We start from the raw sequence: 26,573 nt of genomic DNA on the forward strand, positions 1-26,573 counted from the left end.
TTAGATGTAGTCACGAGCAGCCTTCTGCAACTCGATCAGTCTCCAACCGCGGGTCTCCGGATTGTTAACATCTTCAGGTATCCTTGTGAGACCAATGGCGTAAGTGACCAGCTGGACCTTATCCTCCATACCAGCGGCAAGCTCGCCGGTCTTCACGTTCTTGTACACATGTACTTCTTGCGAACGGCAAGTCACCACGAACACAGGAATATCACCAGGGTCCAACATACGGGCGTTCATGACTTCAACGCCACGGACATCGAGAATACGACCATCGGATTTGAGGCCGGCAGTTGTGTACTGCTTGGCGAGGGCAGCGTAGACGCTGAACTGAGCGTCGGAGAGCCAAAGCTTGAGGGTCTCAACGTCTCCCTTCACGTACGCGTCCAAAACCTCAGGAAGGATATATTCACGCATCTCCCGCAAGAATTCCTCCATCTGGAAGTTGGGATCCATTTCACGGAACTTCTTAATGACTTGGGCAGTTTCATTTTCGGCAAAGAATCCAGCTACACGGTCGGAAATGCTGCGGGCGGTGCTGATCAACGGATTCTCAGACTCGTTATAGGTTTCCTTGAAAGCAAATAGCTTCTGCATCATAGGGTTGGAGTCCTTGAAGTCGCGCCATGACTCCTTCCAGGCAGAGTCCTTATGAAGTGTGACGTTGGTACCGGCACTAGGAGGGAGCGCAAGGTTAGCAACAGAACGACCGATGCCATCTGGGGAGAACGACTTACTTTGGATCTTCAACCATGGGTTCGACCCGCTTACCAGACTTCAATTCCAACTCTTCACGCTGCTTCCTCAGCTTGCGGCGCTCCTCCTTCTCAATATAACCACCATAGCGGGAGCTACTGCCATCGTCAATGGCCTCCTTGACGTTCTTGTAGGCCTCAGTCTCTCTCACGGGCCGCGTCACCTTCTCGATTCCAGAGCCGGTCGCGTTAACACCCTTTCGGATACCCTTAACGACGGGAGTATTCCATGTCCAGGAAGCTCCTTTGCCGAGGGCTTGACCGGTGGTCTTTAAGGCAGCTCCGGTTTTAGTCGCCGCCGCTCCATGGGCGGCTTCATAGGCGGCACGAGCCTTCTTAATATTTTCATTCTCTGTGAACTGGTGTGCCGAAGATGCAAGAGCCTTAGTGGACTCGTTCCACTCCTTGGAGGCCTTGAGCTCTGACTGCAGAGTCTCTCTGAAGACCTGCCAGGGAGTCTTGTCTCCGTGAGGAGGGGGAGGAGGCGCATTCTTCTTTTCCTCCTCAGACTTGCCTTCATCCTTCTCCTCCTTAGACTTGCCTTCGTCCTTTTCCTCCTTAGCTTCCTCGGATTGCTTCTCTTTCTTCTGTTCTTGTTGTTGCCAGCGGGAAGTGCTGACATGGAAAGATCGCGTGAGTGGAAGAGCAGCGTACGGGGAAAGGATTTGGGAGACAGGACGGTTTGCGCGTTCAGTATTGGAGGAAAGGGAGATTCTGGCTGTAGGCGACGTCGAGTAAGAGTGGATGGATGACCGTTGAGAAGCAGCTGTTCTCAAACTCGGTACTTGAGACCGCAAGGTGGCCGCCCGCGCGGTGGCCGACATTCTAGTAGCCGAAATCATGCTATGTATGGTATGAATAGATGCTAGAGGGATGAAAAAGAGGACTCAAGAAGAGTATGAGGTCAGCAACGCCCCGAGGGTGAAGGGGGAATTGAGGAGTCGGATGTGGAGGCGAGGAAGAAGCGATTTCGGCTGCGGAGTCAATGGAGAGATGGAGAGGGAGAAAGAAAAAGTTGAGATGCAAATGCCAAGACTCGAAAATTCGGGCCCTTTTCCGCCGCCTTCTGTCCCGAACCACCATTGCGCCGTTCACGATCCCAACCGCCCGAGGTACTTTGCGACCAGATCGACCTATTTACTTAGGATTGCCCAATTGCCTTCGTTAGCAGGACATAGCTGTGTTATCACCCTCCTGTTTTCCTTGCGTTGGTCGGTCTCATCCGCCACGCTCGTTCCGACTACTTTCGCCGCATATCCCCGGCATTTCTGCCTCCCTAGCAAAAGATGAACACCACGTTTGCGAGTTCCCTGTTGAAGGCGTTGCCTTCAGTTGGTCGGCAATGCCAACTTCGTACCTCTTCGATCCGGCTCATCAGACCGTTCTCCTCAACCCATGCAACATCCGCGTCGGATGCTAAAGGCAAGAACCGGCAAATTGAGAGGCAGATTCTGAATGCGAAGCCCGAGGCAGCCGCTGACGAGAACTCTGCCCTCTCCGCGATCACCAAGATGATGCAGGGAGAGAGGACTCGCACAAATCAGAATGTGAGCCGTGATTATTCCAGAATGGCAGAGAGCCTGGAGGCCGAAATGATTAAGCAACCCTACGCCGACCGTGCTCCTCCGCATCACCTACACGTCTTCTCACATAAGCACAACACCATTTTGACGTTGACACGTCCTAATGGCAACCCGCTGTTATCCATGAGCTGCGGCCATCTCGGTTTCCGCAAAGGGCACCGTTCGGGATACGACCCGGCATACCAATTGACGTCCCATGTGTTCGGTCAGATGCAGGAACGGGGCTATCTTCTTGATATCAATCGTTTAGAGGTCGTATTTCGCGGGTTTGGACTTGGTCGTGAGGCCTTCACCAAGGTTCTGCTGGGTAACGAGGGCAAGAACGTTCGTGGGCTCGTCAGTCGCGTAACGGACTCGACTCGTATAAAGTTTGGTGGTACCAGAAGCAGGAAGGAGCGCAGACTGGGTTAGACTCTTTCATATCTTGGGTTTCGGGGTGATCCTCTAGTCGTACATCCGTCTGGGAATGCTGTGGTTGAAGGAGCAATGTCGTGAGGCCATTTTTCGCTCCATATATATCCTGAGTGGAGGCGGAAAATGCTACATGCCATGCGAAATGTTTGTAGCTTTGATAAACGACTCACAGCCCAGCATTGTATTTGGATTTATTGGAGGGAAAGAGAAGAAGCTCTCCTGAAATGGTTTGTTCTGTCACTTATATCTGTATATTAGCCAATTTGGTACCGGGAATCCACGGGATATTTTCAATTACGCGAGATCTTCATATTTATCCCATGTCTTGTAATCAAATAGTTTACTTGTTATATGTCGTTCTATGCCATGCCATCACGTTGTCTAGATTCCAATCCGTCAAGAAGTTAGATTGCCTAATGCGGTATAGCGCGAGGAGCTCTTGCGGCCTCCGCGAAAGCTGTTGTAATTGAAACGCTGCTTCTCCTTGTCCTGGACCATTGATTTCCCCGGGATTTACATTCTTTGCGTTATCTTTTGTTTTTTATCTCTCGTGTGTTTAGCTTTGAGTACGCCATTTCCCATTACGTTGAGTTTCTGTTCAGATCTCCCCCGCAAGCACATGCGCCGGAGCTGCTCCTCCCCTGTGGCGATCGAGCAGCGTAAATCCCCTCTTGAATTGAAACACAGCGACTTGATGAAGTCCGGAGCTCTTTCACTGGGACGTCGTCCAAGACCGTTTGGATGCACCCTCTAAATCCTTTCCTGCGTGCCTTCTTCCGAAGCACTGTTCCGGGGCAGTGTATACCAACGGAGAACCATGTACGTTCAGCGGAGCTATGCGGGGCTATACTCCAGTGACAGGCTCTAACATCATTCTCTAGGTTCTCCTCGTTCCTGTGACCGAATCGCTCATCGGCTCCCGCGATCGCGAGTCGTCTCTTTACTATTCCGATCTCGTCGTCTCCGAAGAATTTCTAGGCAGCCATGCGCTCCGAATTCCCGTCACAAATGGAACCACCGGAACAAAGGATGACACGAATGTCCGCGACAGTAGGGGGAAGGCAAAGCAGGTGACTACCGTGAATGGCCGCACTGTGATCATAAAAGAGAATTCAGTTTACAGCAATAAAGGTGGGAAAGGGAAAATATTGTTTAATTCTTCGCATGTGCTAAACCACATTTCTAGGGTTCAAGTCTTTAACCCAAGCCCAGCTGCTGTCTGACGCCCTCTATTACACACCAAGCAATGGGTCCCAACCATGGCTTATCTACTACATCTCCCGACCATTGATCGGCTCGTTCGAACCCGGCAAGATCATTTCTGCTGTGGTGCCAGGGACACTGCCAAAGAGGAGTATTTCAGGCAACAGTGCCAAGTCTGGGGAGCCGGTCTCCTCGCCCGCAAAGAAGGAGATCAAGACCTTTGCAGAACTATTGTCACATTTTCCAATGATCGCAAGGCAGATGCAACCTGGGTTAGAGAGATTATTCCGGGAATTTGGAAAAGAATTAGGCAAACCATTACCTCCCCCTCCATCACGCTCACCTGTACTGTCCGAAGATTTTGATTGGAAACGTGACCGCGATGATGCACCTATCGACGAGACAGCTTCCGTGCGCAGTTCATCGTCACGCTTCAAAGATGGGCTGCCATTCAACTCGGAAGAGTATTTTGAAGATGATGAGGATCTCATGCGTCGCAGCCTAGAGACAGCGGTCACCGCAGCCATTGACCTCTTTCGATTAGTAGACAAGCAGCAATTGTCTTTTCTCGGTGCCACGACTGACCTGACTGGACCTCTCGTCGAGAGATTGATCGAACGCTACGTCGCGGAGCAGGTGCACGAATCTCTTCTGTTCCCCCGTCTATGTAGTTTCCGCCAGCCCGAGGATACTGAGTTGGATGCTAGGATCCGCCAGATGGAGAGTATAGACGTTTCGCAGGTGGGCATAGTCGTGGAGGGTGGCCGAGAAGGCAAGCGGGAATTACTGAAGCGCCTTGGTAGAGCAGTGGAGGAGTTTCGCAAAATGTTGGATGCAAAATGTCCCCATGATATGCTGAACATCTTGCTGGAAACAGTAAAGATTCTGTCGTATCCTGGCAATTATGATAAAGCCGACCCACAAGCATCTGAGAAGCGGAATGCACCTGTAACAGTGAACGCTGATGTTTTGGTCTCATTGCTGCTTGTCGTGGTCATTAGATCTCAAACCAAGCATTTACAAGCACGACTGTTGTATATGCAGCACTTCATCTATGTTGACGATGTCGACAGCGGAGAAATGGGCTACGCTCTGAGTACCTTTGAAGCAGTCCTCACGTACCTTGTGACTGATTCAGCAGGCCTTCGAAGGTCGAGCATTCGGAACAAGCGCCTATGGAATGCAACCAAAAGTGGACGAATTGCTGATATGAGGGCTATCCTGGAACCAGACGGTAGTCAAGAATCGATAGATGATATACCTTGTGAGCCTGAAGGGAGTCGATTTCCATTTAGAGCCGACGAGAACGATGAATATACTCGACTCCCATTGTCCCTGCCCATCCTTGGTGGGCGCAACGAAAGCAATAGTGAACTAGCGGTCCATGATACCCCATCGGATACACCACCTTTAGCACACGTATTCCCTTTTCAGACATGGGCAAGCAGCTCTCCACCGGAAGCAATCCGGCGCCCTATCAAGAAGAAGGTATCTATGGACGTCCGCAGTCTATCTGAGTCCTCAGCTATTTCGTTCGCTTCTCGTACGACTACGATGGGGTCCATGACGAGTACGATCGAAGGAGACAGCTCTATTGAGACATTGACCAAGACCCAGGATCCCGCAGGTCATTCGATTCCCATGATGGCAGTCGAGAATCGTCAACCAGAAGCCCTGAACTACCTGCTTACTCTGGAGGAGTACTACCCCTTGGAAGACATCCTTGACGATACAAATACGGATGGGACAACGTTGCTAAATGCAGCTGTCCAACTCGCGCACCCTGAGATGGTAGACATTATACTCGAATACCTCTTCAACACAACAGACGAGCAAACGATCGTCTCCTACTTGAAGAAGTCGGATATTCATGGACGTACTGTCGCTCATTATCTCTTCAGCACCCCATCGGTGATGCGTAAACTGGAAACATTGCTTCCATGGCGCCAACGTGATAAGCATGGACAGACGCCGCTATTTGCTCTATGTAGATCTTACGACCACCCTGACTACAACTCGATGGTCAAGGAGGCGTTGACGGCTGCTCAGAAATCTCAACGCGATGGCCGACCATTGCGTTTGGACGATCATATTGACGCGAAAGGGAATACCTTGCTACATATCGTCAGTGACCCTGATATTACCATTAGGATCCTGCAAGAATGCGACTGTGATCCAAATGCGACGAATGACAAGAGGTTCACCCCGTTGATGATGGCCAGCAAATATGGCCGCATCGACCAAGTTCGGATTCTTTTCATGGACCCTAGGGTGGATGTGCATCTTAAAGAGGCCCGCGGACTTACGGCTGTCGAACTCGCGAAGGATGATGAAGTGCGAAACCGCATCGATGATCTCATTCTCATCTCCAATCCACCTTCAGTAACGGACGACCCCTCTGGTCGGGTCACCACTGTAGTCCGTTCATTCTTCGTGGAAGATGCAACTGTACGCTTCGTTCTCAAGTCCGGGGCCCCCAATCCCCCGCCGCACTCTGCAGAATCCAGACTGGCACCGACCACCACCTACACTGTCACAACATGTAAGCGCACATTTACTGACTTTGAAAATCTCGCCAAATGGCTTGCCATTGAGCACCCCGCCTCATACATGCCCCTGCTCTCCGATTTCCGCTCTCCCTTCCAGATTCACTCGAAGCCATCTCGCTCGGTTCTTCACGATATGCAGGCAAAACTAGATCGTTTTCTCAAGATTTTACTCTCTCACCCAACCTTCTCAACCCACGAAATGCTCTGGGAGTTCTTCCTCGTTCCAGAACTTCAGCCCGAGATGATGGCAGATCGCTCTCGCCGCAAAGCGCAAGTTCTCTATGAGTCAATCGCAGACGACTACGAGCCCGTCACCCAGGAGGGTATGCGCGAGACGGAGCAATTTGTCACACACGCACAAGATATGGTTCGCGCAGTCCATGCCAACACGCGCAGTTTGATCCGTCGTGGCTACGCTTTCCAGAACTCCGCCTCCGACATAGCTGATGCACTGGGCCTATGTTCCTCCGCCATCTCAACCCTTAAGGAACCTACGAACGCTCTTCCCCAGTCCCACGTCGATGCATTTTGCCGCTATGCCTCCTACCTCTCGACCTCATCATCTGACTCCTCTCCCCTCCTCCAGTTCCTCAACACCGTCACCTCCATCGACAACACCACGTCCGCCATTCTAGACTCGCTCTCCCGCCCAATCAACGTAATATCCACCCTCACGTCTACTTCACGCTCCCTCTCCCGCTCCCGATCCTCCCTGGTTTCTTCGTCCCTTCCTAGGAAATTCAACCTCAACTTCCCCGGTCTTGAAGAGTCCCGCCAAAAGTCCGTTCGCGAACTAGAGAACAAGATCCAAGAATCCGAATCCCAGATCGCTCGCCTCTCCCGCGAGATCACCTGGAACAAAGATGTGGTCGTCAGTGAACTAGCTGGCTGGACAACCTGGAGAGAGAAAGTCGGTCGAGACGCGATCCGCGCTTTCGCAAAGGCCACTCTTGTCCGTGAGAAGGAGCGAGGAAAGAGACTTGAGCGGTGTCTGAGGAGTGTGCGTCAGTCTGATGATCGTGCTGCATAATTAATAGACTTTTGTTTGTCTTTGACTGTTCGCTTCGTTGTAGAATTAGGGGCATGTTCTTATCATTTGCGTTTATTGCGAGGTGTTGTCTATCCATTCTTCTAGCTCTTCTCCTGTACTGAGGATAGGTGTTTTTAATGATGATATGAGGAACTGTATGAGATATCTTCTGTTTGCAGGCTTTCTATGACCACTTTCAAAATGTCCAATCAAATAACGAGGGCGCAGCCAGGCTGAGCTTCCTCCTTGTCGATTGCGCTAAGCCTCTGACCAGGCTCATGTCTTTTCTTGAATCCAGTATGTCACAATATCGACCACAACCATGGCGAATATTGGCTGCAGTGACACAATGAATGGTTCTATGGACAGAAGTAATATAGACTTCCGCGTCACTTCAAAAGTCAAGGTGAGGACAGGGAGCTACCTCCACCTCTGCGTTCACCCCGCTGACGCCTAGAAATGTCAAGTGGCTGTACCCAGCTAGCGACCCCAATAACTCAGCTGAATCTTTACAACACACAACCGCGACAATCACATCAGAAGTCCCCACGCCCCCTGAAAATGACTTTGCTAATCAGCCCTCTTCTGAATTTATGGCACTGGTGGTCGACGAGATTGATGAAGAGTCCATCGTACACGGTGAGCAGCTGGGAAGAGCAACAAAACCAGTGCCCGTGCGACTGGTGAAGATTACCGCCGAGAATATCTCGCACATGGCCATCCTATCGTGGCGCTGGGATGGCGATATTCACAGTTCTCGAAATATTGCCAGCGCAGTACAGCTTGCCAAGACTATGTCCATCAAGTACTTATTCGTTGACCAGATCTCCATCGATCAGTCCCTAGACGGCGATGCCCTGATAGAAAGAGTTCTGGCTTTTTCGACACTATACAAGACTATCACCGTGATCGCTGCGTATGACAAAGGCGACGAGGATTTCAAAAAGACCCTCCACCGCCCGTGGATCTTCAGTGAGATGCGACTCTACCGATACAACCCCGGCCAAATAATTTATGTCGGCCATTGCAATCAGGGTTCAAAGCCCATATCCTGGTCAAATCAGCCAATACTAGACCCTTTGTTCAGGCCACATTTGTGTTATAAATTCTCTATGTACCTCAGCCAGAACTGGACTGGGAGCTACCTTGACACTATTGTCCATGTTCTCTATCAAGAAATCGACATGGCATCGATTTGTGACTTCAAGTTCATCATGCCGCCCTACGCTCGCGTTTTGTCGACGGCTTATGAGACGATGAGCCGAAATGACTATCTCTTGACCGCTGCAATTCTTTGTGTAGTCCACGCGAGATCCAGTGGCCCACTGTTGCCGAGCCTTGAGGATATGGACTATAGACGGTACAGATTCAGCAAGGCTCGGAAACGTTTCTGCAAAGGTAAAGTAAGATACAACATCCTTCTCGACGGAGTCACGGTCGCAAACTGGGAAGATTGGTGTGGCGTGCACAAGTCGGCTCATTTTTATATGTTATCGGTGGTGCAGGACACAGAGCAAGCCATTCTCAAGGCACTCGGGCTGACCGACCCCGAGTTTCTGCGAGAGTATGCCCTACAAGAGGAGGCACGACGGTCCTGTCTGATCCTGCCCAAGGAGGAGACAGTGCCACTCCCTACTGTCAAGATTGCTTCTGTGGTACTATAGTTGTGTGAACAGGATGATAGAAGTACATGATTTTCGTTTAGATATCTTTCCCACTGCTAGTAACCATTGTATCTGGAGTAAATATCAAGCTCCACAACTTGAACCAGGCCTTTTAGCCCGATGTAAACAAGTATCTGACGAACACAAGTCCTGACCTGCATGGAAGCCAAGGAATTCCGAATAAAGCATCAACACTATATTTAGATACATCCACACAGCTCCTGATGCACAGATACATCTTCCTAAACAAGATATACCCAGGTACAATTAAATAGTTATCATTATACAAAGTGACAACAACCTTCCTCTAGTCCATACACTCAACCACTACGTATACCAAGTGACCTTCCACGTAGAAACCCATACCCCAAACCACGGTAAGTATAGAACAACTATAATACCCCCATCACTAACTTCTACCAAGACCTGTTACGGTAGCCTCTCTACTTGGAAATACCAGTCAATCAATCGATCAAGATTCTATTAGCCTGTTAGAGACTAGCTATTGAAGTGTCTAGATATGTAGGTGATTGATCTTGGACATACCATAACCTCTGTTCGTGATTACAATGCCATAGTATTCGAGCTGACTATACATATTATCAATTAATAATTGTATTGTGGTAGCGATGATATCCCGACTTTATGCCTGGGGAAGTGTGAGTATCAGATCTAGATCAAGTCAACGAGGTATACATGTTGATACATTGAGTCATACAGATGGTGAGTGGTAGCAGAAGTATGTCTTCTGGGTTCCGAACGTGGATGTTAATGTATGTATGATGTTGGGATGACAGAAAGTATGGGGTCAGGCATGCTTAAGGTAACTGGGAATCTTTCAGATATCATCAGGAAGAATACTAATCTACATATAGAATGCCTACTCTTTGCAGTGAATACTCAATGGGATAAGGTAGCTAGGAGTAAGATTCTGGTTCTTGTTCGCTCTGTGCTGCTTTGCCTATCATAGGATAGCAGCTGGAGATATGGTAGTGAGAAATACCTACAGTACTGGTTCACAGGATGGTATGTCTCAGGATAGGAGTTGCTCTACAGGCCCAGAGGGTACTCTACCACTGCAAATAAGACGAATAGCCCTGTAGGATTGAAAGCCCTTTTTGGGGGAGCATATATTGGTTCTAGAGCCTAACAACCCGAGCAGAGAAAAAAGCAAGGAACGAAACCAGCTCACAAAGCCACACATACCAACCAATAATCCACGCATAAACATAAACCAAAAGAGTGAAAGGCATACAATAAGTGATCTGGCTTGATTAACATACTCGTAGCAAGTTTTTATCGATAAAGCATGCCCAAAGGTCGTACTCCGTTCGTTAACCCAACGGGTGCAGGTGTGTAGTATCACTTTAATCCAGAAGAAGCAACGCTGATCTCTCAAGGACTGAACAAAGGAGATATAGATTTCTTGATAGAAGGCAACCGAAACAACGAGTTGCGATTGGAAGTTCTACCCACCGGTTCGGTATCCTGCGGAGAAGCCAGGGACACGGAGGACTGCTCAGAATCAGGTGTGCTGGGGCCAGTCGGCTGCATCACAGGCGTGGCTTTCTGCGAGGAAACGTGTCTGAGTGGAGATGGCACCACGATAATTGGTCTCGGAATCGAACCAGCACGTCCCTTCCCCGAGGGCGTACGCGAATCCGCCCGGCCGCCTGGAGCTCGCTTATTCTCGCGTGGGGGACTCCTTTTCTCCGGTGAAGCACCGATAGAATCGAACGTCTGACTCGAAACATTGTTGCCTTCGCGAAACACGCGAGTCACCGATCCCCCTGTTTGCTCGACGACGTAACCTCCCGACGGTGAGCTATCGCGGCTATACATCATCGATTCGCGACTCGACTTGCGTTCGGTTATCAAACAGGCATTCGAATCTCCGTTGCTTCTGTTCAAGTCGATTCGATGTTTGAAAGCGGCGTAGTCTTGCTTTTCGCGCTTGTGGCGCTTCCAGCTTCTCCGGATCTTTCGGACGGAGAGGACGCCGAGGAAGATGATACCTAGCACGGTGATGGCACTGAAGACGCATGCTACCGCAAGGGAGTTTTTTTCATAGCTCCAGTGTGGGACTAAGTTGTTGTGGGTTGTCGTTGGCCTGGGAGATTCTTCTACTGAACGTTTGAGGAGCTCATCGATTCTTGTCGAAGGCACCTTGACGGTTTTTGTTGGTTTCTCAATGGTGGTTAAGGTTGGTATGCACGTTGCCAATTTATAGTAGTCGGGTACCTGATGCTTGAGTGCGTGTTTCGCTTCCCTGATCCGCTCATTTGCAACGATGTTTTCCGGTACAATAGCTGCAATTTGTGATTCTTTTATCCAACTCGACTGAGATCCGATTTGTGTATACGGCATGATACACAATTCGCTATGGCGGTCCAAGAAGAAGTCAAAGAGACAAAACTGCAAATTCAACTGGTATCTCACCAGACGCGAGTGGATGATGGCGCCGCAAGTTGCCTCCAACGAACGACCCCGAAATGGCAATAAGAATGAAGAAGTCACATCTCAGTAAGGATCTATAAGAAGCTGGAGCGATACATTAAGCGACAGAGTACAGCTTTAGAGGCACAAAAAGAGCGGATGGACTCAAAACAGCAAAGTGACAGAATGGCCATCATAGACATAATCAAGGTTTAACGATAATCGAGACGCGAGTGTGATGTCCGCCTTTGAGGCAGGAACGTCCCGTAGTGTACCTTCCCTTCAGCACCCTGGGATTGCATTATGATAAAGACGGGACTTGGGTAGTTTATCGATGAGGTTGAAGCTGTCGTATAGAGGAACCGGAGCGTAGTCTGTATGCCACCTCACGTCCTTGGATTAGGGAACTATGTTTAGCGACTCTTAACCTGAAGGAAAGGTCTTCAAGTGAAATTAAGCTCTCGTAGGACTATTATAGGAGAATATATATCTCGAACAATACGCTGCATACGAAAACAACGAGGTAAACAAAATGACGCCTCCACTAGTCACAATTCAGTTCCTGGTGCTGCTATTCTGCTATTCTGGGGACCTTCAGATATTTGAAGCACGTTATGGCAATCTGGATCAAACAATGTCTTGACACACTAAAGCCAGGCCAGCCTGACATAGGAATGGATTTAGCACAACGTTAACAAATAACAAATATGACGTGAGGATTGGTAACTTACAATTGGGATGGAGCAGCATTTACCGCTTCGGTTCTCGGAGGCACAGGCAGCCTTAAAATCATTGATGCCGCTAAACGATCGAGCTGAGGCCGAGGTAAGAAGATTTGCAAAATGGAAACAGCAGAGTACTTGTCTACTTACGCGCTGGCTTGCAGTCTAAGTCGGCCAAGCCTAGCACATCAGTGCTACAACACTGTGCTTGGGTATAGAGTAGCCCTGCAGCGCAAACGGAGCCTCCGCTGCCGCCATTGCCATTGCTGTTCGGACCGATACTATTATTGCCGCCATTGCCATTGCCATTTAGACCGTAGCCATTATTGCCACGGCCATAGCCGTTAATACCATCACTGCTCCCCGAGGGCTGGAACTAGAGCGAGATATAACGCGAAACCTCATCTTGACGTAAGTCACGGAAGTATAGGGACAACAGGGCTGTTTTAAATCTGGAGGAATAGTGAACTTGGGCGTCAAGGACATAAAAATTAATGTAAAATAGAGCAATTGGGAAAGCACACTATTTATTAACGGGAAGGGAGCCATCCTACAAGCATCTCTTTACTAAGAAATCAGGATCGGCATTTCAACTATGGAACCTGTAGATTCAGTAATATTTACTATTGAAAGTTAGAGCATCGAGCTGGAAGATCGTCAGACTAGTCCCTCATAAAAACCCTAGTGGCAAGCTCGGCGGCGTCTTAGCGAGATAGAACCAAGCGCCAGATACTCAGATCGCTGGCGGCACTAAGCAATTCTGGATATAAAACATTTCGGATCAATGTTATCCCTACACTAAACTATCTTTACTCTAGTGTATCGTGGCAGGCGCTAAAATGAACGATCCAGAGAATCTCAAGGTATGAGAGCCTCGGCTCTGCAAATCATCTTGAACGTCGCGAATCCACTTAGAATCTATGTTTTCTCGTCGGAATGACTCGAATTCCTGATCGATCCGCTGGCCCAGAACAAGTCCGGACTTATATCAGACAGACCCTCACATCCAAGCATAAAACAGAGGAGAACTTTGCCGACGAGGCTGCCCGCTGCTGGCGATTAGGGCGGGGCTCTGAGCTTCACGATGCAACCTTAGAATATCTTCAGAAGGTATTTGGAGTGGATATAGGGCTCTGTCTTTACAACAGTGTCCGTGAAGATAAAGAAGACGCCTGGGAGCAGTCATATATTGGATTCATCTGCAACTGTCAGTTTCTAAGCGAAATGTGTATAGTATCGTATAGACGAATTAATTCTTACAATAGGGACACTCTACGGCTCCGCTGCGTTCTTACTTTGGTCTCTTATAACATATTTCTTGGGACATCGACCAAATTGTAAGGGATTCTTCTTATTGCCCTCTACGTAGCCAGTCTGCTGATTTTCTTTACTAGTGTTTTTGCCATTGCTACTCTTCGGCGCAACGCTAGCGAATTATGGTTATCGACGACCTACACGCCACTATTCGCTGCTAGCAATGGGCATTTTTAATATATGTATCTCGTTACTGACCATCTTCTGAGTCTGTGGACTATACTCGACAGTTAGATAGTACGAACGAATTGAGCTGGTAGGTTGGAACTCAAGTAGAGTTGATCGCGAATAACTAAACCAACTACATAAATGAGTGTCCTTACGTAGCCTATGCTTTCATCCTTTAGTACCACATTGTAGATAGCTATTTAGTACATCGTATACTCCCCTAAAATACACATCTATGGTAATTAATCGTAATACAGAACACCGGGCCGGCCGATCCAATCCACCCGAGAAGCGCACTAACCCCAAAAAGAAAGAACCCTGCTAAGCCTTCCCATGACATCATCGCCAGTTGACCCGTGATGATGTATAAATTAAATTAAGAGATGAACCCCTCAGGCAACCTCAATCACTTTCCCCATCATTTCATGCGTTTTCCCTCTCGACTACCATCCAAACAACTCATACTATCAAACCGCCAAACACAAACACAAACACCATCGCTATTCCTATTCCAAACCAGAAAACCCCATTCCACCATGCCTCTTGTCATCCCCGAGGTGAACGACGGCGATAAGAACGAATGGCTCACTAAGCTGGCCGGGAAGACGATCACGGAGGGGACGAGCGATGTTACTGTATGTTTTTCATTTCCCTTGAGTATATTTTCTAGAGTGTGGGTTTAGGGGGTCAGGCTAATTTGTGGGTTGTTGGTACTAGTCATTCGCAAAGAAGGATTTGCCCAAGTCTCATCGCATTGTTAAACCGGGGGATATGATGACGATGGATTATAGGCCTGAACGGTATGTTTTTGTATCTTGATTTTTATGCACTCTAGTAGTAAAGATATGGGACTGATGTGGTTTGTTGACAGGTTGAATGTGCATCTGGATGATAAGGGCACGGTCCATGATGTTAACTTCGGTTGAGGGTATGATAATGTGTATATGACTGTGGATGATGGATAGATTCATCGATGATGAGACACAGCCATGTGTGACGGATATTGATGGTACAAATGTAATGGATTTATCTAGTCTATCTGGTTCATTTCTATTATGGCGGTGGTGTCTGCCAGAGACACTTAGGCCTTCCATCTCAGCAGGGTGAGAGAGTGCTTGGGGAATGCGTAGGGACCCTGTCCGTCCCAGGTGCTCTCCACCACGGCAACTTCTTCCTTGCCCTTCATGTTGGTAGCTGCGACATTGTCACCAGTGACAGTGAACACGGCGACCTCTCCCGAGGCACCCTCGATCTTGGTTTCAATAGCCTTCTCCTCGTGGATGTTGACCACGGCAACGTTGACATAGCCATCCTCACCCAGAACGGCGCTGACGTCCAACCACGGGGTCTCCTTGACACCGCGGATCCACTTGGGAGAGGTTTCACCCTCGTAGGTTGCACTCTCGAGATGCGCGCTGATGGTCCAGCCACGCATGTACTTAGAGAACAGGTACAGAGGCCACCATGTGGTCTGCTTGGTGATGCCCTCGGGGGTGGTCATGAGCGGGGAGATAACGTTGACGGTCTGCGCAATGCATGCCATGCCCAAGTCCTTGCTCTTACGGACGAAGACGTTGAGCCATACGGCCACAGCAAGCGCGTCGGAAAGCGTGTAGCACTCCTCAGCACCCTTGCTGCCTTCGGCACGGATGGGGTCCCACACGTTCCACTCATCAAAGCAGATGGTTGGACGTGTTTGCTCTGGAGGAACTCCGTTCTCGATCCTGGCGAGATCGATCAGGGAGGACGTGATCTCAATGGCACGCTCAGCAGCCAGAGGGGCGGTGGCATTAGGCAGATGAGATGATGATGAGGTGTACAGGTGAATACTGTGCATGTCAATGAGGGGGACAGCACTCGTAGATAGAGGCGAATTGACGGGAAGCAAACAGTGCTTCAGGGTATAGTAGTCCCACGATGCGGTACCGTCCTGTCCACAGAGGATCAGAACTAAGCTGGGATCAAGGAGCTTAAGAGCTATCGAATATGATTAGTACTTTTCCTCATAGCGGTATTGGACATTGGTATTTACCCTTTGCCCATTGATAGGCCTTGTGCGAATATGCCTCCTTGGTCATCTGCTCGACCTGCCATGGCCCCCAGGTCTCGTTTCCGAGAGCCCAGTATTTAACCTGTGCGTGTGATGTCAGCCAAGCGATATTATCAGCATGAGAAAGGTGCATACATTGTACGGCTCTTGGCGGCCATTCTTCCGGCGGAGGTTTGCATAGTAAGTGTTTCCTGTGCCATTGCAGTACTCAACCCATGCCAGTGCTATAGAAGGCCGATTAGTTTGCAAGACTTTAATAATGGGGTTGAGATCAAAGCTTACCCTCATCAAGAGTACCAGTTCCAAAGTTCAGGCAGAAGTAGGGCTCAGTTCCAAGAACTTCACACCACTTGAGGAACTCGTCAGTTCCGAACTGGTTGGTCTCGGTGCCCAGCCAAGCCAGCTCAGGCCTTTTGATAGTCAGCAATTGTGTTCGAAACTCTCCAGTGGCCGAGATATCCTTGGAAAAAGGCCAATGCTGCTCGAGGACACCACGAGAGGAGGGGCAGCAAGATTCATCACCGCAAAACATACCGTGCAGGACGCTGGTCTTTAGGACCGACACCGTCGATCCAGTGATACGTTGCCATAAAGTTGCCGCCAGGGTAGCGGACCACGGGAATGTCGAGCGTCTTCAGAGCCTCGAGGACATCTTTCCTGAAGCCATTCTCATCTGACAAGGGGTTACCCGGGTCGTAGATGCCGCCGTAGATGCATCGGCCCATGTGTCTGCGATCATACATGAGCTTAATTCCTTTGATGCCCTAGTACCGAACAGGCAAAACTCCAAGCTTACTCTGTGAATCCTGCATAGATGTTGGGATTGATCTTGGAAATACGCCGGGTTGGGTGGATGGCGATACTCGGCGTATCCTGATCGCTAAGTTTCGTGAAGGTAGTCATTATTGCGGCCGTTAAAATATCATACAATTGAACCGTAAAGTGGTAAATTGAACTGCCCGAGTTATTGATTGGTAGAAAAAGAGGGAAGATGGTGCTCGACTAAGTACTCGTCCAACACCGGTGGCGGAAGCAGCTGGACAGCGCCAACTAATTAATGTGGGCTGCACACGCATCGTAGCTATCGCAATGGAATGGGAAAATCTCCTGCGGGGTTGTTCCAGACCATGCAGGAAATTGGCATGAATCATGTGTAGAGAGTGCAGGCGATGCGTAGGTGCGGCGCCGTCGTCTTGGTTTTGAAGCCGAGGCAACGCCACGAGATCTTCCATCAATCAGGGCTCGCGCTTGCACGAGTATCTCGCGATCCCGAAAGCCACACCACGACGGCCCCCCACAAACGGTCAAGCGCCAATTGAATCCTGTCTCATGGGATGTTCCTTCATTGGTGTGGAATCCAGGAATTATTGACACGCTATGGCGCCCGTACCATGCTTTTGGGAAAGAGCTCCGGAATTCCACCACGAGACACTATGGGCCATGATCCCATAGATTGTTGTCAAAGGCTCCGGAGCCTTAGTGCTGGATGTGGGCTTCCGATCCCCAGAAGTTCTTAAAGGCCTGCGGAACCCCATACCCCAGGGAAATCCCCGCATCTGGTCCACCGGTCTACCTATTGAGTTTTGCTTTCAGGGCATAGTGGGCACTTGGATTGCTTGAGATTTCAGATTGAGATCACCATGCGTCTCTCTCCGGCATGGTACCAGGTGCGTATCGACGTTAACGAAGGAACGACCTTTCGTCTTTGCTGATCGATTGCACAGTTTCTGGTGGGCATTTTCGCCTCGCTCGGATCGTTCCTTTATGGATGTGAGTGATAAAGCGCCATGCATATCAAGACATTACTGACTGTACGGCTCAAGATGATCTGGGTGTGATCGCGGAGGTTATTGCCTGTCAGTCATTTGAAGATAAGTTTGAAGCAGATGACACTCAGACGTAAGTCTCACGCCAGATGCGGAAGAGATAATACTGTATCAAATTGGCTCACGGACTGTGTACTAGCGGATTGGTCGTGTCCATGTTCACGGCAGGTGCCTTCTTTGGCTCAGCATTTGCGGGTCCCAGCGGTGATATTCTCGGCAGAAGAAAGACCATCTCCGTCGGTTGTGTAATCTTTTGTCTGGGTGGAGGGCTCCAGACTGGAGCACAGACAGTTGCATACTTATACAGTGGAAGATTCCTCGCCGGACTTGGGTACGCCTCAAAGATACGAAAGTGAGATTCAAGACTCTAATAACTGCATAGTGTCGGTTTCCTTACCATGATCATCCCGCTATATCAGGCTGAGATCTGCCATCCCGACATTCGAGGTCGTGTGACATCTTTGCAGCAGTTCATGCTGGGTGTTGGTTCCCTGTGCGCTGCATGGATCTCATATGGCACGTATATTGGATTTGAGCCAACAAACAATGCTCAGTGGCAGGTCCCACTCGGTTTACAAGTGGCTCCCGCCGTGTTTTTGGGTCTCTTGATCATGTTTTTCCCAGAGGTGAGTATATCCGCATGTTGTTACAGTTGTCGTAGCTAATCCAAGGATAGTCGCCGCGTTGGCTTATCGACCATGGCGAGCACGAAAAGGGCCTGCAGACGCTTGCAAAGCTTCACGCCCATGGAGACGTGAATGACACATGGGTCCGTGCTGAATATAACCAGATCCAGGAGAGTATCACGTTTGAGCATGAGAATGAAGCCAAGTCATACCTGGAGTTGTTCAATTCTCGGTCATCGTTCCGCCGTCTTTTCCTTTGCTGCGCGTTGCAGGCATCAGTGCAGATGACCGGAGTGTCAGCCATCCAGTAAGTTCCTATGGAAAACCTCTTAACCTGGACTTTCGAAACATCCGAAAGGCCCGCTTTCTCTATAGATATCAGCCACTAATCTTTCCGGCAGGTACTATTCCGTGACCATCTATGAGCAAATCGGAATTAAGGGAGATGAAACATTGCGCTACCAGGCGATCAATTCCGTTATTGCCTTGGTAGCCCAGTTCCTCTGTATGATGTTCATTGACCGCTTCGGTAGACGGCGAAGTCTGATCTTCGGAAACTTGGGTAACTGTGTCACTTTCATCATCGCATGCATCCTGTTGGCAAGATTTCCCCCCGAAGTCAACAACTCAGGGGCTCACTGGGGCTTCATCATCATGACATGGTTGTACAATTTCTCATTCTCTTGCACCTGTGGTCCTCTGTCGTGGATCATTCCGGCAGAGGTTTTCGATACGCGAACTCGGTCCAAGGGTGTTTCCATCGCTACCATGACCTCTTATGCGTTCAACACCATGATTGGCCAAGTGACACCAATCGCAATGCAGAATGTCCGCTACCGGTATTACTTCCTCTTCATTATCTGCAACTTCACCAACGCAATCTTCTTCTGGTTGTTGCTGCCCGAGACGAAGAAGCTGCCGCTTGAGGAGATGAACTACTTGTTCTCCAACTCCCCATGGATCGTGGTAGGAACCAAGAAGGAGGATTACCTGCCACATGACCTAGAGCACAAAGTTGAGGAGCAAGAAGTGAAGCAAGAGGTTTTCGCGACACACAAGGAGTGAAGCGCTGATGGACAAAGATAATACAAGGTGTTGAAAGCGGAAGACGGAGTCAGAAGAATGATTCCCCATAAATGGGGTAGAGTACAAGAGTTGGTTGTTGCTTTGATATTTTCACAATATAATCACATACATATTGTATACACTTTGGGACATAATGGTGTTGGTTTCCGAAGTAACCAGGACAATGCATTGTAAATGAATCGAGGACCATCAAATATGCTGCGAGTTAGTCTGTTTAATTTTTTGAAATAGCTGGAACACTGTGTCTTCCGATTGCTAGATTCGCACGTTCACCATTTTATCAAAACCTGGTTGTAGAGTGGCCGTGATCACTGGCCAGGCATGTTCAAGCTCAATGATCCATTGGTATCGCAAGATGAATCACGTATTGTAAGCGTTACCGAAGGATGCGCCAAAAGGTCAATGGGTGTGATACGTGGTCCCAGCGAAATTGCAATTACAATTACTCCGAGTCGGAACTGTAGCCGGCCAAGCCAAGAGATACCGGAGCTGGCTTGGCCGCTTGCTTCTCGGTCTGTTCAGGCGCTGTCACCTTCACGCCCCCGGCCTGTACGGGACTAGCAGAAGTCGCCGTGTTCGCAGGTGGCTGTGACTTGTGAACTTTAGCGGCTTCAGCCGGAACTGGAACAGACTGCTTATCATCTTTTCCAGAACCCTTGTCCTTTGGATCCACCTTCTGCTCTCCAGTCGACGGAGTCTCTTCCGCACCTTCGGCGGTAGACTTGCGCTTCTTCCCAGGAAGCAAAAGATCCTTCTTGTCCCTCCTCCTCTTACGCGCAGGGATCTTCCAATCCTCTCCCTCAGCGGCAGGAGTAACATCCGCAGTCCCCTCCTCAAGGGCAACCTTCTCCGCCTCCTCCCGGTGTCTACGGAAAGCCTCCAGCTGTTCAGCAGTCTCCTTCTTCACAGCGGCCTCCTGCGCGCGCGTCGACTCCATAATGGAGTCCAGGAACTCGACCTCATCTTCGTCCAGCGAACGGAACTGATTCTTCAATTTAATTTTCTCCTCAAAGGCTTCCTGTTTGGCCACTTTTCATCGCAGAGGAACAATCACCCCTAACATGTCAATCCAAACGAATATCCGTGATCTGCGCAAGCTGGCCCGCTCAGGATACCGGAGACTCACTTTTGTTCTGCTGCAGCACTTCATACAGACTTTTGCCCTCGGCTTGCTTGCCTAGTTCTGCCTTGCGCCGCCGCTCTTCCTCCAGCTCCTGTTGGGCGCGGAGCCATTCATCGTCGCGCTCTATGGGCTCTTGGTCTGTTCCGGCTGATACGAATCCGGAGGACATTTTGGCGATGAGGGAGGTGTGGGATTGGTCTTCTGTGAGGTATGGCGGTGCGTCGTTATGGTTTTATACGTATCTATCGTATCCTTTTAACGCCCGTGAGACCGGCCAATTCAGTTAATCTGTTAGATGAAAGCAATCGCGAAAAATGGTCGCAGGATAGGGCGGCATTGTCATGTTCTGGATGCGGTACTGAACGTTGCCGGCAGAAATAGGCGGTGGCTTTGGCCTTTCAACTAGTTTTGGCCTTAGGCAGGTAAGTTTGTCTCGCACCTCTAGAAATGACACATGAAACGTGCTCGGAGAATTAAGATATTGAATTGATATATCATATTGTTAATTTAGTATCTACCTGCCATAAGACATCCCTGACCTAGACCCGAATAACAACGCCGGTTTCCAGAATTCAGCGCCATCGAAGAATACATCCTCTGATTATATTAATCTTTCGCCAGACGGAGCCTCGACTCATGCAATGCATAAATAAACTAGCACATCGTTATCCCAGCTTACTTGGTCTCAGACTCCGTTTCCTCAGCAAGCTGCTCCGCTTTCTTCACTTTCTCGGACAAAACTCCCTGGAGGTCATCGATAGTTTCCTTGAGAAGCTTCTCAGCCTCTGCGCCCTTCTTCTCCGCAGCATTCTGGAGCGACTGCAGCTGGGAAAGAATCTGGGAACCGCCGGGAACCATGTTTGACAGTTTATCCAGATTGCCGAATCCGCTCTCCTTGGCTTTACTAGCGAGATCCTTGACGTACTTTTCCAGGTCTTCCGTGTTTCCCGAGGAGGAACTCTCCTTGATCAAGCTCCAGATCTTCGCGTAGTTGCCCTTCTTCAAGGCGTCTGTGTTCCTCTCAACAAACTCCTTGATCTTCGGACTCTTCTCAAGGTAAGGCTGGGCCTCGTCGAGACCACGCTTCCAGGCCTCGTCCCCCAGCTTCCGAAGCTTCTCCTCCTTCTCCTTAGCCACCTTCTGGATCTTCTCGACAGTATCAGAGCTGATACCACCGGCGACAATATCCTTAACCTGCTTCCAAGTCTTATCCACCTCCTCCTGAGCCTGAGGACCATAAGCACTACCCATCTCCTTCAGACGATCAAAGCTACCACCGAACTTCTCCTTGAGCTCGGGATGATTATCTAAGATATCCTCCGCAGAATCACCCGCCAGCTCATACAACCGCTTAAAATGCTTCTCCAGCACATCGCGCACCTTGACCGCGGTATCCACATCAAGCTTCTCCTTCTTCGAGACCTCCCGCAAGTCATTGTACGCATCGCGCACAATCTCATCAAACTCTTTCCCCTGGTTCCGTCTGATGCGCTCTAGGTCATCAAACGCCGTATCAACGTAGCTCTTCGCGCCGGGGATAAACGACGCGTAGCTCTTGGCCGTGTCTCTCAACCACCCGAACGCTTCATCCGGCTCGGGGGTATTCTGGGCGACCTTCTTCTTGGCCTCCTTGAAGTACGTCTCCGTTTGGTTCGCAGTCTTCACGAGCGTCTTCGCCCCGGAGAACTGGTACCAGACCCATCCTGCCAGAAAAGCGGCGGTGCCACCGGCGATCCCACCGATTACGGCGGGGGAACCACCCGTCGAGCCTGATTCTGTCGAGGTGGAGTAGCGCGAGCGTATATTGCGCAGGGGGGCTCTTGTTTGGCGGTAGAGTTGCTGTCTTGAGCAACTTGTTGCGAATCTGGAGCTGCGACTCAACATCTTGGTAAGTTATGCTAGTAAAAGGAGTATTCGGTTAAAGGGAGGAATGGTAAGAGAGTAAATCGAGGTTCTATAATGCAATTGACAATATGCTACAGACTGTAACAGCTCTCAAAGCAAACGGGCGTTATTTATAAGTAAACAAAAATTCGCTGCGTACCAGTCCATTGCGTCATGGTGACGGGAAAGCTGGTCCCTGGTTCTTCGGCGGATAACCCAAGCCCAAGATAGAGGCTGCCCCACTGGAGAGATCATTTTCGGGTCCAAGTGATGGACTCCCGAGGGAAATGATCGTGATACCCTATATTTGGCGTGGTTCTGGCTGGGGTTCCCGCCATTCTGGGGATATGGTCAGATGACGTCATGTGGTGAAGGTAATCTTGTTGCACGTGCTGAGGAGGATGTTGAGTTGCGAAGACACTCGCTCGCTTTTGTGTCATATTATGTACTCAGTTCATGTCCTTGTTATCTCTTCTGAGACCTGGTTGGAGATAGTATGGAGATCGTCCATCTATGTAATGGATAAGTAGCACGTCACTGTTTATCACGAAAAGAACCACAGAGTGATATTCAAGGAAAGCGAGATCCAGTCTATGTAATAACAAAAGATGTGAACCAAATATATCCAAGGAAAAATCGACCGAAACATTAAACAACCGAACCAAATCAACTCCAACCAGAGCCCATCGATGGATCAACCATCGTGTACCTAACTAATCAAACAGACTCGCAACGTCCAAGAATCTTCATGGCAACGACATCGCGAGAATAGTCCGAAGTTCAGTAACTAGGTGGTAACAATCGTAAGCTTCACGTCTTCATGTCTCTAGCGCCAGTGTTCTCTGATAGGTATGTACTTACTTGAGGTAACGTCCAGCGTCACTGGGTTGGCGGGATCTGGCACTTATGTGGCTACCAGGGCCCGCTCTGCGGCTCTGGAGGTCCATGCTTCCCTTGCGGCTGGATGAAGTCTATGACAATTTCAAGTCAGTTTGGATTCCTAATGGCAATGTGCGAGTCTGAGAGACGCGTGAAGATTCACACTCACCGGACTGTAATTTTCCTGGGACATGCGAGGGACAAAGACCGTTTCGCGGAGAGGGTATATGTCCTCCCATATTTCTCCGGTCTGGACATTGGTTCCCAGAATCTGGACCACGGAGCCGTCAGCTGAACATGGATATATGTCCGTAATCCTGCAAGGATGGCCCTTGAGGAGGACGAATCCACCAGCTTTCAGGGCAGAACATGGCGTGGGGAAGGCGTCTGACTGGCGGCCGCCGATTTCGAATCCCATGCTGTACTGCTCGTTGTCTCCCTGACGAGTATCGTAGTGGAAGGACATGGTGGGCTAGAGTGGAAGGTGATGGAGAATGGAGAGAAACTTTGGATCGTAGTGGTAGTATTGATTGAGTGATTGAATGATGGGATACTGAGAAGAGTGCGAAAGACACTCCCTTCTTATATTACTCATGTAGGGTAGAAGTAGTGTATCAGGCCACTAGACAACGGGGCTTTTGCGATGCGAACACTGTTAGGAGATTTCTCTATTCGTTGCATATAGCCATTCTAAGGCTATGGGGGCTACTTGGCAGAATTCATTGGACATAGAATGGACGAGACCCCCAGTCAAACCACTACTGATTCGTTGTTCAGCTGGCCACGCCCAAAACTCGAGAGTCTAATGTGCCGCGCTGAGGGTGTGCCTGTTACACGTTTACATTCAAACATGCTAGTGATGGATACTAGGGCTGATCAACTGTCAATCATGGCTGAGAACAAACTAGGTGGATCTCGGAACACGTGGGCCATAGGACTTCGCCTTCTGCCATTGCCCTGTATTGCGATGCCCATGATGTTCAGCATCATTAGTAAGTCTGGAAACAGTAGTTGGCCTAGATTTCTAGCAATACTAGAGTGACTCTGTGGGAATAATTGTAACGATTGGCAGCCCTATCCAGCGCACCGTTGCTACCATTGGCTGGCGCGTGACACTTCACCGTAATTTCATGACACTTCATCACAGTCTGAGGCTGCTGCCAGGTTGCTACGCCTTTCTCACGAAATGATGCCCGATACTATTGTTTCGCGTGTTTGAAGCAGGGAGTAGAGTGGAGACTTTTCTTTTGATCTCGACAGTGTTTTTCGGACGAATGTGGGGGGCGGAGGAAAATAACCAAACGGAACGGGCGAGGTCGACAACGCGGAACGCTATAAATGCCGATGGGGTACAAACAGCAGTTCATCAATCGTGTCAAAGATCCACTCAGGCTCAGCTCCGCTGAGCAATCGCCCGATACTGTTTGCCTCCCCTACCTCAGCTCATTCTTCCGCCCTGGCGAGATTACTCTCCTATCCACCCGCGTCCAGATGGTTGGATGTAAGCGAGCCCTAACTACCCCCAACTAAGCGAATGAGTCACCGCTTCTTTTCCGCCCGACATTGGCACCGCAATAAGGCGAATTGTAGTGATTGGTCATGGTCTACGGAGTCTAGCATGGAATCTAAGAAAAATCGCAACGGTGATTTTCAACAGAGGTACGGTTTCGAGGCCTAAAGCTGCCATGGTATGCAGGCGGAAGATGGTCTCTTCAGGTTGCAATGTCTCCCATTGTCACTTTCATGCGGATCGCCACATTAGGGAGGGAAAGGGAAGGGAAAAGGGAACACCAAAGTAGTTGCCGCTAGTGGGTAGTCAGGCCAGGCTATGGGAACGCTTCTAGGACTTGGTGTCTAATGAATGGGAGACCGCGGAGGGAGCAAGGGAGAGAGGTAACATGCTGAATAGAATTTAACCAAGGAAAGCGTCCACATCAACAGTCATTCAGTATCTAAATAGACCGGTGGCGTATGTGCCAGCCCATCTTATTTTGACTACAAGACCTAAAGGAAGTCCCGACATCTGACAGACATGCAGCTAACGATGGATACAACAAGTTGACTGTCACTCACATAGTCATATTCACTGACCTGACTATTGAGTATGCCATTCATTTGCTACTACTAAACAAGAAATACCCCTTTCGCCTTACCCATTTCACAACAGGACTATTCGCATATTCTTTGCCAAGTCCAGCAGGTTTTTTGCCTTCTGCTATAGCCTTTAGATAAGCCTGATCCTCAGAAAACCGTAGGAGTGATTCTGGATCCCCCACAATCTGTAAACAACCCATTCGTGGCAGCCGCTCTGGCTGCTGAATGCCATATAGTAGGAGTGGCTCAGTCGGTTTCCGAAGTGCAGAGCACCCCGACGCACTAAAGAGGGATCATCCGTATACAGCTTGCTGAATATACGTAGCTCCAGGACATCGACACGCTCCACATCCATCAACCTCTCGGGAAGTGCCTGCATACTGTCTTGTGTATCGTTCCCGATTACTTTCCGCGATTCCGGTACTCCATACTCAATACTTAACCGCCGGATACACCGTCTTCGTTGGGCACCGATCCCATTCAGACAGTTGATAGTCCTGAGTCCTGGCAATACGAAGAACGTCTCAGAGTAGAATAGCGCATTGCTTCCTTGTAGACCTGTTTACAGGTCACCAAGATGGCGAGAAAGAGACTGAAGCTCTCTTGACGGGCCCAACTCATTGGTGGATACACACTCTGGTCCTGGTATTCCGTGACATGTGGAGTTGGCAGAGCAGAATGCAGGATCTCGAAGGTATGGTATGGATGTTTGCATCCAGTAAGGTATCCGGGCAAGTATTGCAGGAAGAGTCGTGTAGTAGGTGAGATGCCAAAAAGATGATAATAGGTTTCGAGCCGTAATTCGGTGGGTAAATTCAGCAGCGGAAATGGCATTGTGGGAGATTCGACTGCTTCGTAAGTATGAGAGTGATGAAAACGTTGAGAGTATTCTTGTAGTTGTAGATGTACAATGAAACTACAGGCCCTTTCTATTTTCGTACTCTTTAGCCTTATTGGCTTCGTTGGCGTAGTTTTGCTTGTTTCACACCTTTATTCATTGAGCAAACTTCAACGACCAAAACGGGTCACTGGAGAGCAACAACAATCACCTATTGAAGTTCGGGTATGAACAGCAGAGAACAGTAAACGCCGGTATGTTTGAACAGGCGGCTGATACATAGAGCAAATGTTCTCTTTCTCTTTCTCTTTTCTTCTCTTCTTTTTTCT

The 26,573-nt window shown here is 49.3% G+C and overlaps 13 protein-coding genes across 13 annotated transcripts; 6 read left to right on the forward strand and 7 right to left on the reverse strand.

The window, feature by feature from the left end:
• On the reverse strand, window positions 1–1,579 carry tim44 (protein translocase subunit TIM44; the record flags this gene model as incomplete). The annotated part of the gene is made up of 2 exons (XM_032086740.1): window positions 1–676; window positions 738–1,579. 2 exons carry the CDS (start codon window positions 1,577–1,579, stop codon window positions 1–3), a joined length of 1,518 nt encoding a protein of 505 aa, XP_031943499.1.
• A 211-nt stretch (window positions 1,580–1,790) lies between these two features.
• BDV37DRAFT_243371 (mitochondrial 37S ribosomal protein uS11m) lies at window positions 1,791–3,121 on the forward strand. The gene has a single exon (XM_032081434.1). It carries the CDS (start codon window positions 2,042–2,044, stop codon window positions 2,747–2,749), a length of 708 nt encoding a protein of 235 aa, XP_031943500.1. The 5' UTR covers window positions 1,791–2,041; the 3' UTR covers window positions 2,750–3,121.
• Window positions 3,122–3,259: 138 nt separating this feature from the next.
• On the forward strand, window positions 3,260–7,695 carry BDV37DRAFT_68282 (putative VPS9 domain protein). The gene is made up of 3 exons (XM_032091055.1): window positions 3,260–3,571; window positions 3,634–3,883; window positions 3,939–7,695. The coding sequence occupies exons 1-3, from the start codon at window positions 3,494–3,496 to the stop codon at window positions 7,532–7,534; spliced, it is 3,924 nt and encodes a 1,307-aa protein (XP_031943501.1). The 5' UTR covers window positions 3,260–3,493; the 3' UTR covers window positions 7,535–7,695.
• Window positions 7,696–7,856: 161 nt separating this feature from the next.
• Window positions 7,857–9,198, forward strand: BDV37DRAFT_281094 (uncharacterized protein; the record flags this gene model as incomplete). Its single annotated transcript, XM_032086741.1, has 2 exons — window positions 7,857–7,940; window positions 8,002–9,198. 2 exons carry the CDS (start codon window positions 7,857–7,859, stop codon window positions 9,196–9,198), a joined length of 1,281 nt encoding a protein of 426 aa, XP_031943502.1.
• A 1,395-nt stretch (window positions 9,199–10,593) lies between these two features.
• Window positions 10,594–11,565, reverse strand: BDV37DRAFT_281095 (uncharacterized protein; the record flags this gene model as incomplete). Its single annotated transcript, XM_032086742.1, has 1 exon — window positions 10,594–11,565. The coding sequence occupies one exon, from the start codon at window positions 11,563–11,565 to the stop codon at window positions 10,594–10,596; it is 972 nt and encodes a 323-aa protein (XP_031943503.1).
• Window positions 11,566–13,144: 1,579 nt separating this feature from the next.
• Window positions 13,145–13,915, forward strand: BDV37DRAFT_243375 (uncharacterized protein). The gene is made up of 3 exons (XM_032081435.1): window positions 13,145–13,563; window positions 13,622–13,693; window positions 13,751–13,915. Exons 1-3 carry the CDS (start codon window positions 13,293–13,295, stop codon window positions 13,876–13,878), a joined length of 471 nt encoding a protein of 156 aa, XP_031943504.1. The 5' UTR covers window positions 13,145–13,292; the 3' UTR covers window positions 13,879–13,915.
• A 459-nt stretch (window positions 13,916–14,374) lies between these two features.
• BDV37DRAFT_281097 (uncharacterized protein) lies at window positions 14,375–14,764 on the forward strand (the record flags this gene model as incomplete). The annotated part of the gene is made up of 3 exons (XM_032086743.1): window positions 14,375–14,473; window positions 14,556–14,638; window positions 14,710–14,764. 3 exons carry the CDS (start codon window positions 14,375–14,377, stop codon window positions 14,762–14,764), a joined length of 237 nt encoding a protein of 78 aa, XP_031943505.1.
• A 155-nt stretch (window positions 14,765–14,919) lies between these two features.
• Window positions 14,920–16,791, reverse strand: BDV37DRAFT_281098 (alpha-N-arabinofuranosidase; the record flags this gene model as incomplete). Its single annotated transcript, XM_032086744.1, has 6 exons — window positions 14,920–15,815; window positions 15,871–15,970; window positions 16,024–16,112; window positions 16,171–16,298; window positions 16,423–16,617; window positions 16,685–16,791. The coding sequence occupies 6 exons, from the start codon at window positions 16,789–16,791 to the stop codon at window positions 14,920–14,922; spliced, it is 1,515 nt and encodes a 504-aa protein (XP_031943506.1).
• A 533-nt stretch (window positions 16,792–17,324) lies between these two features.
• BDV37DRAFT_68378 (sugar porter family MFS transporter) lies at window positions 17,325–19,637 on the forward strand. The gene is made up of 7 exons (XM_032091058.1): window positions 17,325–17,555; window positions 17,613–17,658; window positions 17,712–17,787; window positions 17,854–18,045; window positions 18,097–18,340; window positions 18,391–18,647; window positions 18,742–19,637. Exons 1-7 carry the CDS (start codon window positions 17,529–17,531, stop codon window positions 19,403–19,405), a joined length of 1,506 nt encoding a protein of 501 aa, XP_031943507.1. The 5' UTR covers window positions 17,325–17,528; the 3' UTR covers window positions 19,406–19,637.
• Window positions 19,638–19,742: 105 nt separating this feature from the next.
• On the reverse strand, window positions 19,743–21,004 carry BDV37DRAFT_68312 (PSME3-interacting protein). Its single transcript, XM_032091057.1, has 2 exons — window positions 20,553–21,004; window positions 19,743–20,455 (listed from the first exon to the last, which is right to left on the reverse strand). Exons 1-2 carry the CDS (start codon window positions 20,716–20,718, stop codon window positions 19,869–19,871), a joined length of 753 nt encoding a protein of 250 aa, XP_031943508.1. The 5' UTR covers window positions 20,719–21,004; the 3' UTR covers window positions 19,743–19,868.
• Window position 21,005: 1 nt separating this feature from the next.
• On the reverse strand, window positions 21,006–22,513 carry BDV37DRAFT_68307 (uncharacterized protein). Its single transcript, XM_032091056.1, has one exon. It carries the CDS (start codon window positions 22,431–22,433, stop codon window positions 21,225–21,227), a length of 1,209 nt encoding a protein of 402 aa, XP_031943509.1. The 5' UTR covers window positions 22,434–22,513; the 3' UTR covers window positions 21,006–21,224.
• Window positions 22,514–23,181: 668 nt separating this feature from the next.
• Window positions 23,182–23,911, reverse strand: BDV37DRAFT_68420 (uncharacterized protein). The gene is made up of 3 exons (XM_032091059.1): window positions 23,482–23,911; window positions 23,295–23,404; window positions 23,182–23,220 (listed from the first exon to the last, which is right to left on the reverse strand). The coding sequence occupies exons 1-3, from the start codon at window positions 23,776–23,778 to the stop codon at window positions 23,214–23,216; spliced, it is 414 nt and encodes a 137-aa protein (XP_031943510.1). The 5' UTR covers window positions 23,779–23,911; the 3' UTR covers window positions 23,182–23,213.
• Window positions 23,912–25,536: 1,625 nt separating this feature from the next.
• On the reverse strand, window positions 25,537–26,240 carry BDV37DRAFT_281103 (uncharacterized protein; the record flags this gene model as incomplete). Its single annotated transcript, XM_032086745.1, has 2 exons — window positions 25,537–25,964; window positions 26,042–26,240. 2 exons carry the CDS (start codon window positions 26,238–26,240, stop codon window positions 25,537–25,539), a joined length of 627 nt encoding a protein of 208 aa, XP_031943511.1.
• Window positions 26,241–26,573: the final 333 nt, after the last annotated feature.

Source organism: Aspergillus pseudonomiae (genome assembly GCF_009193645.1).
Source record: "Aspergillus pseudonomiae strain CBS 119388 unplaced genomic scaffold BDV37scaffold_18, whole genome shotgun sequence".
Taxonomy (NCBI): domain Eukaryota; kingdom Fungi; phylum Ascomycota; class Eurotiomycetes; order Eurotiales; family Aspergillaceae; genus Aspergillus; species Aspergillus pseudonomiae.